This window comes from Melitaea cinxia, chromosome 9, assembly GCF_905220565.1.
Source record: "Melitaea cinxia chromosome 9, ilMelCinx1.1, whole genome shotgun sequence".
Lineage (NCBI taxonomy): Eukaryota > Metazoa > Arthropoda > Insecta > Lepidoptera > Nymphalidae > Melitaea > Melitaea cinxia.
In genome coordinates, this window is record NC_059402.1 from 5207580 (window position 1) to 5225125 (window position 17546).

Genomic DNA, 17546 nt, shown 5'->3' on the forward strand with positions numbered 1-17546 from the left:
TATTCGACCGTATATACATTTTTTTTTTCTTTATTTATGTATGTTCGGGGATAACTTCGTCATTTATGAACCATTTTGATAATTCTTTTTTCGTTGGAAAGGAGATATCGCAGGTGTAGTATCATGATAAGGAAACCAGGATCTGATGATGGAATTTCAAAGAAATCGCAGGAAACCTTCGAAAATTGTAGTGACGACAAGTGCGTTTGTTAATTTTTTCGTTTACTTACGTTGTATTACTTGTCGATGTAATTGAAGTCAGTTTTTTTCGTTTGCGAGCAAACACAATTATAATTATTAGTAATTAATGTATTATATATATGTAATAATGTATTTTTTGTGCATATTATTATGTAAATATATGTATGTCTACGTTTATGTATATGTGGATATAGTTTTCGGTGTATTGTCTTATACATAGTATATTGTTTTAAATTGCACCGTGTGCCTGTTATATGTTACAAATATTTCCTTTATAGACGGGTTGCCTGTTAGAAATCTCTGTCAGTGATAAGACCGCCTTTGCACTTTATTCAGTATGTTTTTTTCTCTTCTTTTTAATTTTCTTATTGTAAATGTGCAATAAAGTATAAATAAATAAAAATAAATAAATAGGCATTCTGCTATATATAATAATAATACAATGATGTAATATTTGTTGCGATAGGAAAAATAATAATAAAATTAGTTTATTTTAAATGAAAAAAAAATGAGATAAGCTATTTAATTTAATTTGTATAAATAACTATTGTATACGTATGAGTTGATTTTTTTTGCAATAATATTGTTCAAATAAAGATCAAATAATAAAAAAAAATAGTTTTTATTGATAAGCAAATATGTTCATTAAAATAGAAAGTATAGAAAGTGTAAATATTTATTACAATTATAGAAAAACAATAAAACAAAATAGATATTTTATAATCCTTACTTTAAATTGATGTGTAGGTAATATTATCTTCGATGTCTGGAGAGCGGTCTTCAATGACGGGCTGTAGTGTTGTTCTCCATGATCTCATTTTCACTAAATCACTATTATAAAAGTTATTAACATCTACTTGTTTAGTTATAACTTGTATCATTGTAAATATATATATAAAACTTTAATAAAGAGGACAACTATATAAAAATATACAAACACAGAAATTGATAATTTGTAAATCGATGATGTAAGCATGCTATTAACTAATTAACCTCGTAAGGTCCAACCTTAATTTAAGTATCAATGCATTACGGCCCAATGTACTAAAATTTCGTCGGTCACCTACCACTGTGAACACAACGATCTTTGGTTTCAAAATAGAAAGTTGAAATTGTTAACATTAAAGATGTGTTAAAGATTGATAATATTTTATAATAGAAGTTATAAATGTTGAGTTCTGTCTTGTCATAATTAAGGTCGCTGGGTCGTTATTTCGTGATTTTCAAAACTGTATTGGGCCGCAACATCGACAAGTTTTGTCTTTAAATTAGGTCCTTGGGCCTTAGGAGGTTAAATACGAGTACTTACATGAAGAGTGAACTGAAGACTTAAGCATATCTAACCTTTTTGGTCTCTGCGGAATTTGTATATCGGTTGATGGTATAAAAATATTTTCTTCCTCATCGTGTAGTGTCTTCGCAAGAGCTTTATCGAGAACTCTATTCACTTTGGCGTCGTTATGGTCATTTTGAACAGAATCACTTTCTTCTGTTTCCGAAAATGTCTCAAATGTTCTTGTTATGAAGTCAGAAGTATCTCTATGCCATAGCGATGTGGAAATTGTCGAATTAGCAATTGAATGTGAAGCTGATAGTGTTCTGAACTTGTAAAATGATTCCTAAAAAAGTTTTTTAAGGTTATAAAAATAGAGGTTTTTACTGTATTATGAGAATCGCTATAGACTTATTAAGGAGTTTTTAGTAATTAGATGTAAATTTCAATGAAAATATCTATATTCAAATATACGAGTATGTAAAGCCATTGTGGCGTATTCTGATAACCTTGGATTGTTCAACTCGATCGTCAAGTGTTTTACGATTCTCTGAGTACTTAGTAAGTTTTTCGGCATATTTTCGTGTATCTTGATCTTTCATCCATTTATTTATTAGCGCTGTTTCGTCACTAAATTTTTCTTCTTGTTGGTAATCGTCAGTCAAATTGAATGGAACGACTGAAATATTTTGTCACACATTTATAAAAATATTGATGCAATATAATAAAAATATCTATTTTGTATTACTATTACAGATACTTAGAAAGTTTTATTGAGGTAGGGTACAGCAGGATATGTCCTGCTTAAAATTTCGAGATGCCAGTCTGGGGAAGGACTTTCAGAAGATCACAGCTAAATAGCACTGCACTCAAGTTGTGTTGTGTTCCTGTGGTAAATGAGGTGGTTAGTGCTTCTGGGAAGAGTCAGGGGTAGAATAGCGCGCCTGCGATGCTTCTGGTGTTGCAAGCGTCTATAAGCTACGTTAACCGCCTATCATCAGGTGGGCAGTACGCTTGTTTGTCGATATGTGTAGACATATAGCTTATATATAAAATTCTCGTGTCACAATGTTAATTACAATGCTCCTCCGAAATGGCTGGACCGATTTTATGAAATTTTGTGTGCATATATATATTAATATAAAACTTATTTATGACTATGTCTTCAACTATCAACAACTAATGGCTAACCTTCTTCATCATCATCCATTCTTCTTTTAATGTGAGCTAAGTCCGGCCTGTCGTAAAACTGACCTCGCCGCATGTAGACTCGTATGTCGGACCCTAATTTAAACATTTGCATTATTAGGTAATCATCTTGAACGTTAATAACAAAGTTATTTGCAATAGTTATATAATCTTAAAGATGTTATTTTGAAAGATACTGTAGCTCACAATCAGCTATAAGCATTTATTACATATAAATATGTACAAAAAGTTATGTTTCATATTAAGGTTATGTATGCCACATACTATATCTTACAGGCTAAATGAAAAGTACAGTTAAATAAAACTTAAAAAAATACGTACTGGTAAGTGTGACGAATTCCGCTAGGCAGTAGTTGTAGCCGTAAGCGATACCAGCAATTACAGCAATAAGCAGTCCGCAGCATACAGCGAAAGCCAACCAGCACGAAAGACAAAAAGTCAACGCCCTGATTTATCGTATACAGCAGATGTTACTATAACTTAAGTTTTATAATACAAAATGGGAATATTTCGAAGTTGTAATCATTTCTAAGTTAATATACTTGAAGTTTTCTGTATAAAACGACGACTTCGTCTAAGTCATATATACAGTACAGTTTCTACTGTTCATAAATGTGCATATTACCTAGGAAACGTATAGACTTTAAAGGATTTTTTTTTAAATTACAAATATACTTATCACCGAAAATTTTTAACTGCTATTGACGATAAATATTTAATATATGCTTTTGCAATAACAATAATATAATAATTCAATAATAACTTGATTTACAGAATACACGAGTTTATTGCCAAATGTTACTAATATCTCTTATTCTTTGTTTCTATTTAAATCTTATCATCAATCCAGTTATGTAATAATTGTGTTTGCAAGTAAACGAAGAAAAACCGACTTCAATTATATCGACAAGTAATACAACGTAGGTAGACGAAAAAATAGTCAAGTAAATACGCATTATCAAAGATTACTCCAAAAGTTGTAATTAGATCTCGATGAAATTTAAATATGACCACATGATAAATATCGACTTTCGATTAAATTAAAAATCATCAAAATTGGTAGACCCAGTAAAAAGTTATGCGGTTTTTTGAGAGTTAACCTCAAGATCCCATCATCAGATCCTGGTTTTCTTATCATGGTAACAAACTAGGGATATCTTCTTTTGAAGTCGGTTTCTTTTTTTGAAGTCGATTAAAAACAAATTTCAAATTGTTTTCTCTACCCTTGACATATCTTTGATCTTTAATTTTTTAATGCATCGATAGGAGTTATGAGTATAACTATACTATACATTTGAAATTAAGTATTTTATTTATACATCTATATATATAAATAGAATTGAAGTGTCTTCCGTGATTACTAAATAACTGTGATTTTCAAGAACACACAGGTCCTAATTATTTACACGATACTAAAACACAATCAATGGATTTCAAAAATTCGGTAGTCTGTCTTTTTTTTCTGTTTCTCCAGGCTAATTTTTGGAACGGTTGAACTGATTTTTATAGGACTGTTACTGGAAGATGAAGGAGGTTGTGGTGCCACATATAGGCTACTTTTTACCTCGAAATTCTCGCGAAACCGAGCCTACCGCCCAGATAGATATGAAACAACCAAACAATTATATAAATACTAAACTATTAAACAAATACGACAGATTTTGCTAGCAAAAACAATTCAAATCACGAAAGGTTTAAATTATAAAAATAAATATTTAAAATATAAAAATAATAAAAAAATAAATAAAATATTACATTCTACATACCAAAAAAAAATCGATTTAAATACATGACAAATTAAAAACAATTTTACAATTTTATATAGACATATATCTGTATATCTCTCTCTGGAACGGCTAAAATAAAATAAAGCAGGTCTCATGGCAACATTTGCTTTTTATCCCATAATTCCCATGGTATCGGGAACACGCCGTTAAAAAAATAAAGAGTATTTTGATAGAATCTCTACGAAAACCGAACAAATTCACAGATAAAGCTAGTCTTTGAAATAAAATACATATCTTACCTTTGAAATAGATCCAAAGTCCAAGCAAAACAGCTACAAATGGAACACATAACCTCGCTTTGCCAACAATGTACTCGTATGTTCGCTATTAAATCACCGAGTGGTTCACATGATCATGGTTGATTCATCGATGGTTTAGCTAAAATAAGAAAACTCGATATATCTATTTTATGATATGGTGAGGAGATATAAGCCTAGTTTAGCGTGGCACTCCTCAACTGATGAAATTTGACGAGTACTTTTTTAGTTATCACTAACAATGCCTTCCAGTACGTTGATGATCGCTTCAGCCTGTAATATCCCACTGCTGGACATAGACCTCTATCCACCTAGGACACATGGATCAGAGCTTAATTCACTACGCTAATTCAGTGCGGGTTGGCGTTGATGATGATCTCATTTTATTAGTTTTCGACAAAATTGTAGTGGGTGTTTTTGTTTGAGTACAAATATTTTTTTTTTTTTATAAACCTTTTGCTATTAGCCTTAGCCTTTTGCTATTTTATTTCGAGTTATAATTGCGTGTTTATGTTTATTTTGAAGTTTTAGTACTTATAAACTTGTTGGTTAATGTAGTTGTGAAAGAGGACGTGAGATAAGTTCGAAATATATCGAAACTATTGCGTCAATTTTCAAAGGTACAAAGATATCCCAATTGTTATTTTCTGTTACTTGTTTATTTTAGTAATTAGAGGAAACTTGAATTGTTTTTGAGTCGTCTGTTATTATATTTTTTTGTTGTTGCTGTACTGCTTGTCTCCTAAATAAAAACAAACAAAATGACATTCTATTGTAAACGTGATAATATTTAGATCCTATATGAATATAATGTGATAAGTTTTTCTGACTATTGTTTATTGAAACAAAATTATTTATCGAGAACGTGTATTTCTGTTACATATCATTATGAAAGATAAGGAAACCACTGTTTTAGATTTTAGAATTACTGTTAAAAATATTTTATTAAAGAAAAATGTTTGTAATACAATCTTATAGGTTTATGTTTATGAGTATTGTACACGACATGAACTCGAATGCCTGGTTGTGAAAATATAGCACGTGATTCACTTTTTAAATTAAATTATTATTATCAACACACCTATCATTCAAATCCTAACAAAAATATCAAGTTAATAAGCTGCGGAAAAATTAAAATCAAACCAAAGCAAACGTAAACGTCAAAATTAATTCCTACTCTTTGGAGTAATGGCATTTAGTTCTGCCAGTTTGACAGAAATTATTTTTTTTTCTAATACAATTTACGAGAAGGTAGAAAGGAGACTGGTTGATTTTTTCGAAAATCTATAGAGGCTGATATATGAGACGATATGAGAGGTGATTTAGAAAAAAAAAACCGCTAAGTGTGAGACGGACTCGCAACCCTACCACTACTACAATCGTATAATTTAATCAGAATAAATCTGAAATTAAACACTTTTTTATAGAAGAATGCACTAATTGCATTTTATTCTGTTGCATTTTTATTTTGACAGATTATCAGGGTCATAGTAGTATAGAAATTTTAAGATTCGTCCTATGACGTTTTAAAATAATCAAAAACTTAAAAAGTTCTATCTTTCCAAAAAAAACCTTTCGAGAAAACTTAAAATTAATAATGACAAATAAATACACAATAGTAAATTGCATAATTATTAATGTACAAATTAAAACTGTTATTAGAATTGTTTTTATATTTATCAAATGTAAGCTATACGAGTTCTTCGTAGCATTGTACAAACCTTAGTGGGTTTTTCCGCTTGTAAATATGACTTTATATAAATTGTGTTTAATTGAAAATTAAATAAAGAAAACTACAAGGAGATAAGATTATGGGATGATGGATTAAGGGGACCAGCAGAGGGTGTGTTTAAATATTTTTTTATTAATATTAACTTCTTGAATATTTTTGGCACTTACGTTACATTACTTATACAAATGTCACATTTCTTAATAATTTTTATCATTATTACAGCCTATACAGTCCACTGCTGGACATAGGTCTCCACAAGTTTACGCCAAAAATAACGTGAACTCATGTGTTTTGCCCATAGTCACCACGCTGGGCAGGCGGGTTGGTGACCGCAGTACTGGCTTTGTCGCACCGAAGACGCTGCTGCCCGTTTTCGGCCTGTGTATTTCAAAGCCAGCAGTTGGATGGCTATCCCGCCACCAGTCGGCTTTTTAAGTTCCAAGGTGGTAGTGAAACTGTGATATCCCTTAGTCGCCTCTTACGACACCCACGGGAAGAGAGGGGGTGGCTAAATTCTTTAGTACCGTAGCCACGCAGTACTTAATAATACCAAACAATAATACGAGTATAGTAGACAGTAAATCCAATGCAAATAGAGGAAATTATTTTAAAATTAAATAAAGGTTTTAATCTGGACCGTACTGAAAAATATTCTTCGTGTCTTCTTGTTGTCTGTTCTGCGTGACATTGGCGAAAATCCTTGAAGAATTACCCTTGGTATTCTGGTACTATTGGAAGCCAATATAAATAATATAATTTAGAGGATAATTATTAATATTGAATAAATTATTCTGTTAAACCAAAAGAAGTTGAAGTAGAAGAAAAATAAATTAACACATATAATATAGACATGTTGAAACATACACAACCTGAAAAAATGCACAAAAACCATATACAGTGGCGAGCTTGACACGCGCCCGGGGCAAAAATACCTTTTTAATGCCCCCCATTCGAAAACCATATAATATGTCCAGCAATCATTTGTTTTGCGGAACATTTGGCGCCTTTTTGTGAGTAGCGCCCGAGGTGTGATGCCCCCCCCCCCCTCGCTACGCCACTGACAATATACAAAAGTTATTTTGTATTTAATTAGCACGCCCTAAATATAGTAATAGAAATAACAAAGTAAAACGTTTAATTAAAGTTAATTTTAAAGTACCGTGAGCTGTCATTGTTACGAGTATATTTAATATGTACTCGTATGTCATTTTACGTTTTTACTTACAAAATTAAATTAATTAAGAAAAAACTATTATTTTCTAAATGAAGAATTAAAAACATTTAAAGAGGTTTAAAAGCATTTAAGGGTATCATTAAATAGATAACGCAACGAAAAATAAGAAGGTTCTTAATTATAGACGACATTTTTTATCTTTTGTAGGAAGGATGTAAGGAAAGATTAATTGTTCACTCACTGATTTTTAATCTGTTAACCATAAACTAATGGCCATTATTATACAACCCTAAGTTTTATCTGGGTCCGACAGATAGAGATCATTTTTGTCTTTATTTATAAAAATGGCTTGTTAGAACGTATGTATGCACATTTATAAAACAATATTATAAGATACGGTATCCGCTTACCAGCAGGAGAACCGTACGCTTGGTTGCCCTCAGTGAAATATACATAAAAAAACTCGCAAATACGTTCCGAACGACTGCATCAAATGAAATAAATCTTAAATTAACAATAATAAACGTTAACAATAAAAATCAAACGAGCATCTTCAGTTATAACAAAATGTTACAAATTATTTGAATACAATCGAATATACCGATATTCACCCGAAGTTCTATTGCTAATCTAAATAGTATTTAAATATGTCAAGTACCGCTTAAGAAAAGTTATATCGGATATTTAAGCATACAACAAACTTCAGCCCATCACAGTCCACTGCTGAACATAGGCCTCCGCAAGTTCACGCCAAAAATGGCGTGAACTCATTTGTGTTGCCCTTAGTCACCACGCTGGGCAGGCGGGTTGGTGACCGCAGGGCTGACTTTGTCACACCGAAAATGCTACTGCCCATCTTCGGCATGTGTATTTGAAAGCCAGCAGTTGGATGGTTATCCCGTCATTGGTTGCCTTTTTAAGTTCCAAGGTGGTAGTGGAACTGTGTTATCCCTCAGTCGCCTCTTACGACACCCATGGAAAGAGAAGGGGTGGCTATATTCTTTACTGCCGTAACCACACAGCAGCACACAAGCATACAACATCTGACACTTATGTCGTACATTTGTTTCATCTAAGGTTAAAGCGTAAGAATTAAATTTTCGTAGGCGTCGTAGCGATTCGTAGTGCCATAAAAATAAACATCAATTTTAAAACCGTTAACACTTTACTAAGAGGTTACAATTTATTTTCTTGCATTGACTGACTTGTCGAGACAATAAATTGTAGCGTTTCCTTTAGACGACGAGTAAATATAAAATAAAATTCTATTTACATCTAATCTATAGTTTAGCTACGATTTATTTCGAAAAAAAATATTTACGTTTAACAAATTCAGTTTCATATTTTATTTATTTAAGGTATCATTCACATAATATACTTACAATTTTCATTGTTAATAAATTACTTTCAAAAAGCATAGAAAAAATATTTAAATTAAATATATAAATATTTAAGTTATACAATAGCAACCTAGCCAGGCTTAGCATAGAAAAAATGTAGCGATTCGAACAATAGGAGCGTGAACTAAAACAATGAAATTTATTTTGATTAAAAACATGAATGAGTATTGAAACATTTGTGACGTTTTAGTTCATCGTCGAGACCAACATAAAATAACGTTTTGTACGCGTTAAATAAATATTTGTGGTTGCAAACTAACTTGTTTTGAAGTTTGTTTTGTTCTAAAAAATATAACACAAACTTTGGTGGTTTATTTCATGTGGTATTATGTCTTGTAGTTGTAATTTTGTGTATGATGTAGCTTTCATAGCTATCTTTTACAATCAACAAACAAGCGTTCGGCCAACCTATAAACGCCTGCAACACAAGAAGCAAGGTGTTCTGACCACTTCCTCAACACAGGAACATAACACTACTTGAGTGCTATATTATTTAGCTGTGATCTTCTGTAATGTTGTGGTACTTCAAATTTTGAGCAGGATAATTTCTGCTGTGCCCTACAACAATGTGTAGGGTATTTTCCCATACGGGCTGCTCCAGTATTCTGCTGTGCTCTACCTCTAGGTACAAAAGTCTTGGCTATTTCATGTATTTTTTAAAATATAAATATGAAATAGTTTGTTTTTACTGATATACTTACTACCTACCTTAGGTTTCATATAGAGTTTTTACATTGTTTCTTTAAAAAGTCGGTCTAATATATAAGGGTAAGAAATTTACTACATCAGCAGCGAAATAAGTCTAACACTTTTTTTCCTCTGTGTGTGTTTGTGTGTGATCTCTTTTCCTTCTTTTTGCAGTTTCATAATTATATAAAGAAAAAAGTTACATATTAAACATAATTAGTAATTATATATTGAACGGTGTTTCACTTACAATAAATATTTATTTTTAATTTAAAGAAACCTTTATTTACTTAAACTTCAAACTATTGCAGGAAGAGAAAAAACAAGGAAACCGCAAAATAAACTTTAGACTTAGAGATATTTCTAGAAATTCCTTAAAAAACAAAAACAAACATATTCTATGAAAAGAAACAAATTTTTAATTCAAATATTTCACAAAAATTAATACAGGATTTAAGACAGAATTTATTATTTATTTATTTATTTTAGGTCGTTTAACGACAACGGTAAACACTTTACATTTACGCTTCAGCCTGTAATATCCCACTACTGGGCATAGGCCTCTTTCCCCATGTAGGAGAAGGATCAGAGCTTAATCCACCACGCTGCGCCAATGCGGGTTGGCGGATATATTCCCTACTATGAGTAACGATCGCTATCAGGTGTACATGATAACAACCGGGACCGACGGCTTAACGTGCTCTCCGAGGCACGGTGGGGAGACCCACAAGGACTGCACAAACACCCAGACCACGGCAAACACCTGTATGGCCAATATAAATGTTTCTTTTCATTTAATCACATTAAATTGATTTATACATATTATATTTTTTAAAGCCTTCCTAATTTAAACAGTCTCTTAAGTTGTCAGGAATCTCACAAGTTTCTTTCTCATTGGTAAATACCGTACATACCATTAATAAGCGTAAAACTGTAAGATCTAGTCTACATTTATATTTATTTCTTTCAGTCTTAGTAATAAGATGAATATGTGTCATGGTTGTGTGTTCTATACATATTCTAGTGATAAGTACTAGGAAGAAGGAGATTTGTCATAGATCGATTTTCTAACATCTAATAATTTCGTCTCTACTTTCCAGTAATGATTTTAATTTATTTTAATTTTTGATTTGCCGTATTATCGTAATTTAACTGGAGTTATTTTATTTAAAAGGTTACATTGATTTCCATTTGTTGCACTTCTTGCTTCACTCTAGGCTTTTTCATTACCAACTATCCTTGATGACTTGGAATCCATATTAATTCAAATTTGTTCATCAAATGGTCCGTTGTTGATCTGAATAGACGGAACCTATACTGAAATGGTGAAATGTGTTTATTTGTTTCTACGAACCACCTGATCGTTTTACTAATTAGTGTCCAGTTTTTTCCAGTAATTTTCAAAAGTTACATATTAATGAAATGGGTCTATAATTCGTTTGATCACTTGTCATTTTTTCTAATTTTAATATTGGAATAACTGTAGCCTCTCTCCAACTATCAGGAAACGCTTTACAAATATGTAATTATATAATTTTGGTACACATTTAATTGCTCTAGCGGGTAAATGCTTAATCTTGACGTTAGATAATTATATTGTCTGGTCCTGGACTTACACGAGTTACCTGTTGAGAAAGAATTAACATCAATTCACGAAGTGACATTTTTCATTTAGATATATGATTAGAGTTATTCTTTAAATCGAATATTAAATTTACTTCTTGTATTACTTTATATTCAATAAAACGGTCTTCATAATTATTAGAATTCGAATTTTCTAGCAAACGTTTCAGCTGATAGTTTTCATTTGTTCCGTTAGATTTTTCAAGAACTATTCTACACTTTTTTTTATATCATATCAAAAAAACAGATCGTTTTAGCGGGGATCTATTCTATTAAATCTAGTTTTACTGTTTTTAAGTTGTTGTATCTTTTTCCATATATACACAATGGGAGTTTTATTGTTTATAGTTAAACCCCAATATTCCTCGTATTTCTTTCGATTATCTTTAACTAATCTTCTAAAGTATGCTCTTTTCTTCTTATATAGTTACAACTTTATAATGTGAGTTAGAGTCACACAAATAAAAAAATTATTAGATAGACATCTTTTTTTATTTGAAATTAGTAAAATGTGGATGGTGTGGAATGAGCTTTTAATTATAGGATATTGCGATAAAAGTGTTTTTTTTTTTAATTAGTTTCTTAATAAAACTAAATGTTTACGTATTTAGAGTTCATTATTATTTTTTTTTGTTAAAAAAAGTATATACGAAATGAATTAGCACCCATCACATAGTATAAATATTAAACGAATATTGCATAATGCGTTTAGAAATCATCCTATGATATTTGTATAACTGCCAAGAATTCCCACGTAATTGTCATCAATTGTTTACGTTTTCCGATAAGAATCTGTAAATTGAAAAAAAAATGAATGAATTAAAAACTGTATAGTACATGTCTAGTTACTATTGCTATTCGAATAGCTTCAGTCAGTCGCCGTGTATCTACGAAGGTGCACGCCCGCCCGCCCTTCGCTTTCGCCTGCTGTTACGTATTCCGACTATGTAGAACAGAAGTAACTTCGTGTAAGATATAACTGATTATTTTTGTGATAATCGTGTAAAGTGCGTTTAAAGCTGTTGGAGAATTAACAGGAATTATACATAATAATTTATAAAGGTAATAATACTCAATTATAATGTTATTAAAATACTATTTTAATTATTTTTTATAACAATACGTATATATAATTAACTTAAAATAAAAATAAATTATGTTGACTTCACATACATTTTACCTTACGGTTAGTTTAGTGTTTGTATTTTCTACAACAATTTATTGCTAGTTATAATGTAATCTATTGAAAAAAACAACAATAATATACCTAGTTGTAAAATAGTTCTTTTTGTTGGCCTCCTTGGTTTCGTAAGTTTGATATGTATTTATTTTTATGTTTCTTTTTCTGCATGAAAAAATTTAGTTTTGCATATAACTATAATACATATTATAAAAAATCTGCGATAAAATTTATTGTTCGTATTTATTGTTACTTTATCTATCCACGAAGGCAATCAAATTGTATACTAGTGCCAAACTTAAGTCTATATAAATTTCTTTTTTAACGTTTGTTGTCTTAAAAGAACTTTACTCCAAACAAGATAATTGTTTATCTACAAGAGGAGTCGCCAATTATTATTATATATTTTTTTATACACACGGTTATCTGTCCCTAAATAGGTAACAGCCGACTTGTATAGCTACATATTTTTTTCGATAAACATACATATAAATAATACACATATTAATAAATATATATTACACTCAAAATTGGGGTGGGAATCGAACCCAAAACCTCCGGAGCAGAAAGCAGTGTCACTACAAACTGCGCCAACGGGCTAGTCAAAATATATAATAAGTTTATACAAGCATATATTCCTTGTTGTACTTGCAGAAACTAAGTTATATCATGTCTAAGATATATGTTACTTATGATTAAATTACCGAAGGTGCTAAGATTATTATTAAATTTAAAATAAAAACATGATTTTATAATAGAATTTTAGAAAAGTTACGACAATTTAAAGAATCACGTTGAACATGTAAATACCCAAACGACGGTGCTTATAATCCAAAATAAACCAAAAAATGGTGTCCAAAGTCACTATTCCACGCGGACGAAGTCGTGGGCCCAGCTAGTCGAAAATAAATAAACAAATCAAAATACTATCTACGTTCTTAAATTACTATCACGAAATAATTTCATTTGTCTGTTGCAAAAAATATATGCGAAACAATAGTAAACAACTTTTTATTTTTATTTCGGTAAATTTCAAGAAGTTAATTTAAAAGTAAACACTGAAAAAATATGTTTTATAATGCTTTCAAACTTTCAGTTATTTATACATCTATACAAATAAATAAAAGTGTAGTGTCTGTTTGCAATATTAAAATAAATGCTTATGGATGTATACACGGCACATATACTAAAATAACATTTTTTTTATAATTCTTGTCTGTTTGTCTGTCTGTCTGTTTGTTCCGGCTAATCTCTTAAATGGCTGGACCGATTTCGACGGGACTTTCACTGGCAGATAAGCTGACATAATAAGGAGTCAGGTATTTTAGAATTTTTTTGAATATCTCTGCGAACTGAACAATAACTTTTTGTTAAATTCCACGTGGACGAAGTCGCGGGCTAAGCTAGTAGCATATAAATATTGTGAACATTACCGTTTAAATCAAAGTATTAATTTTTACTGAGCCTCATATATTCTGTACTGTATTTATCTGTCAAAGTGTCACTGCTGAAGTTTAGTCTTTATTCTCACTGAAAGCGGTACAACTAGTTATTAATATATATAATTTCGTCGTAATAGTAACCTTAGAAAAGTTTTAAATGTACGACATTTTTGTGTACGAAAAGAAAACCTTGATTCAATATTGTGACTATGATAGTTGCAAATGTGATAAGCATTTGGCACAGGCTCAATTAAACTAAGGTCAGCGAGAAAAATACTATATTTATTTCAAAATTATTTTAATATAAGCCCAAATAACACAAACTGAATGTAAGGAAATATTGGTTTTTAATTCAGTAGCTGTGTGGTTACGCCAGTAAAGAATATAGCCACCCCCGATCTTCCCGTGGGTGTCGTAAGAGGCAACTTAGGGATAACACAGTTCCACTACCATCTTGGAACTTAAAAAGCCGACCGATGACGGGATAACCATCCAACTGCTGGCTTTGAAATACACACGCCGAAGACGGGCAGCAGCGTCTCCGGTGTGACAAAGGCAGTCCGGCGGTCACCAACCTACCTGCCCAGCGTGGTGACTATGGGCAACACACATGAGTTCACGCCATTTTTGGCGCGAACTTGTGGAGGCCTATGTCCAGCAGTGGACTGCGGTAGGCTGAAGTGATGATGATGATGTTAATGAATTCAGTAGACGGTAAAATACTTAAGCGTTTTAATATTTGGTTAATATTTTTCAGCGCCGCCAATTTCTAAAAATACTAATTTTATTACATATGTATATGAATAAAAGTTAATAATGTTTTGGTTTATTGTATTGACAGAAAATATCTTTCTTTTACGTATTAAGTAATACTGTTATATTAGACAACATTGAGTAAAATCTACTATAATAGTATTAAATTTTAAATATGATGTAACAATTATTTAAACTGTAAAATGTTCCAATCACATATTCATTGCCAATTGGCAAGAACATAACATATACACAAGAAAAAGTACTCTTTTATATTATTTATCTCATCTCCAGTTCATAAGTGAAACCTATCAAACACAAAACTTGTAAATGAGCACTTAGATTAGATTTTATTTAGATTCAACTGAGGTGTGCCCTACCAGGAATTTCCTGCTCAAAATATGGAGCAGCCCGACTGGGGTAGTACCTCGACCTTACAGAAGATCACAGCAAAATAATACTGCTTTCAAGCAGTATTGTGTTCCTGTTGGTGATTAAGGTGACCAGAGCTCCTGGGGGGATTGGGGAAAGGGTCAGCAACGCGCTTGCGATGCTTCTGGTGTTGCAGGCGTCTATAAGCTACGGTAATCGCTTACCATCAGGTGAGCCGTACGCTTGTTTGCCGACCTAGTGACATAAAAAAAAATAACTTAGATACTTATACTGGCTTCTTAGATTTTATACAAACAAATAAAAACTTCACACTCAATTGCAGTTACTAATGCTCCAACGCGTCATCTATCTCATATTCAGTTGTTTAAACAGAGCTACCATTTAATATTTATTTCAACGTTTTTTAAAACGAAGAGTTAATTAGGTAAGATGTAATCATTTATTTTCTGGACTAGTTTTATTCAAGATTTTACATAATTTATCATACATGCGCTGGTAAGTTACATGCTCTATATACTAAACAAAGACTAAAGAATTCAGTGAGTAAATATCATATAGAAAGCAGGCGTGCTAAAGGAATAACGGTCTTATAACCAGTTGCATAAAAATTTATTTTATTCGCATACAGTTTTGAATAGTATTAAAAAACAGTTCAGTTGTTTCAGTTGTTTAAATTGTGTATATTTTACGAGTAATATACATGCGACAGTCGGGTCCGGTTTGTCTCTTTATGTAAAATGTTTGTTCGGAAATTTGATTTTTATGTCTGTGTTCATTTTATATGTACTTTTTTAATTGACCCAATTTATGTTACTTGTCATCCGGATTTTGATAATTGTCAAAATCTAGTATTATTAAGCAGAGATGGACGTCAGTTTGATAAGCGCCAGAATTTTTTGAAAAATCAGGATTTAGGTAGTTAAAATACGGAAGAAAGTAAAGGGAAATTGTCGTTTTAATATTATAAATATGGAATTTGTTTTTTTTTTCTAGGTTTGAGAGAGAGTTTAAGGCAAATTAAAGCTATTATTACACAATTACTTACAAATTGTTACTACTATGCACTGGCATGTTACTGTGGCGGAAATGGAAGATACGGCTAGTGTAAATAATAATAGGGGTTAAAGTATGAAATTGCCGTTTTAATGTAATAGGTACTTCGAATTGACATATAACCTTCATGGTTTGAGATTTTTGAGTGAAACTTTTTTCACATGGTACCTATGTAATTATGTAGCTATGTGCAACATTCGATTATCAACTTTCAGTTGTTTTTCTATTCAGCTAGATAAGAAAGATGGATACTTCGAAAATTCGAGTGATTTTTGAATTCGAGTTCCGACGCGGAGCTAACGCGGCAGAGGCAGCTCGCAATATCAATGTTGCATTTGGAGAGGGGACTGCTAATGAACGCACCGTGCGATTTTGGTTTAAACGCTTTTGTGATGGAAACTTTGATTTAAAGAATGAACCACGTGGAAGACCGCCAACACAGGTGAATAACAATGAATTGAAAGAGATGGTGGAAGCCGATCCGAGCCAAACTACACAAAAATTAGCGGCATGGTTTAACGTTACCTTACCAACAATATTGACTCATTTGCGTCAAATCAATAAAATAAAAAAATATGAAAAATGCGTGCCTCATGATTTGACTGATCTGCAGAAAGAAACGCGTGTTGAAACTTCAAAATGCAATGGCTGACCCTAGGTCAAACGCCGCAACAGTGTCCTAAAGCAACGTTTACCAATGAAAAGGCAATGGTAACTGTTTGGTGGTCTCAGTATGGTGTTATTCACTATAGCCTTCTCCAATCTGGTCACGCAATAACAGCAGATGTCTGCTGTGCTGAACTCCGAACGCAAACTAGCAAAGCAAAACTAGCAGTGAAACAGCCCCGACTCATGAATCGATCTTCACCTTTATTGCTCCATGATAACGCGAGACCTCATAAAGCACAAGAAACTGTTTTAACTCTACAGGAACTGCAATTAGAAACCATTCGTCACTCTCCGTATTTGCCAGACCTTGCTCCAACGGACTACCATTTTTTTCGTGATTTGGACAATTTTCTACGTTATAAAAAGTTTTCTTCTCAGGAGGCAGTACAAAATGCTTTCACACAGTTTGTCGAATCTAGATCACCAGAGTTCTAGGCTATTTCTATGATTTGGTGCAATTCGGACAGATTTGTGAGAAAATTTTCAAAAGCTTTTTTTCAACACTCACAATAATCTTTACCAAGAATATAAACTATTTACGTGATTTATACAAAATTATACGCATTAGATAAATAGATATCGACTAATGAAAATCTGTACTGCTGATGGTAATGAAAACTGTGGATGTGGATGATGGTAGGGGGAGGGGGAATCAGGTTTTATTCACCTTTAGATCGCGCAAGGTTTTAAGGACCTCTTTTTATCGTATAGAA

The 17546-nt window shown here is 31.8% G+C and overlaps 2 protein-coding genes across 2 annotated transcripts; both read left to right on the forward strand.

The window, feature by feature from the left end:
* Positions 1 to 16408: 16408 nt before the first annotated feature.
* LOC123656577 (histone-lysine N-methyltransferase SETMAR-like) lies at positions 16409 to 16816 on the forward strand. Its single transcript, XM_045592248.1, has one exon. It carries the CDS (start codon positions 16409 to 16411, stop codon positions 16814 to 16816), a length of 408 nt encoding a protein of 135 aa, XP_045448204.1.
* Positions 16817 to 16872: 56 nt separating this feature from the next.
* Positions 16873 to 17268, forward strand: LOC123656578 (histone-lysine N-methyltransferase SETMAR-like). The gene has a single exon (XM_045592249.1). It carries the CDS (start codon positions 16873 to 16875, stop codon positions 17266 to 17268), a length of 396 nt encoding a protein of 131 aa, XP_045448205.1.
* The last annotated feature ends 278 nt before the right edge of the window (positions 17269 to 17546 follow it).

What these genes read in the sequence shown, in the direction of transcription:
- LOC123656577 (XM_045592248.1), top strand. Translation starts at nt 16,409, where the DNA reads ATGGATACTTCGAAAATTCGAGTGATTTTTGAATTCGAGTTCCGACGC.
- LOC123656578 (XM_045592249.1), top strand. Translation starts at nt 16,873, where the DNA reads ATGGTAACTGTTTGGTGGTCTCAGTATGGTGTTATTCACTATAGCCTT.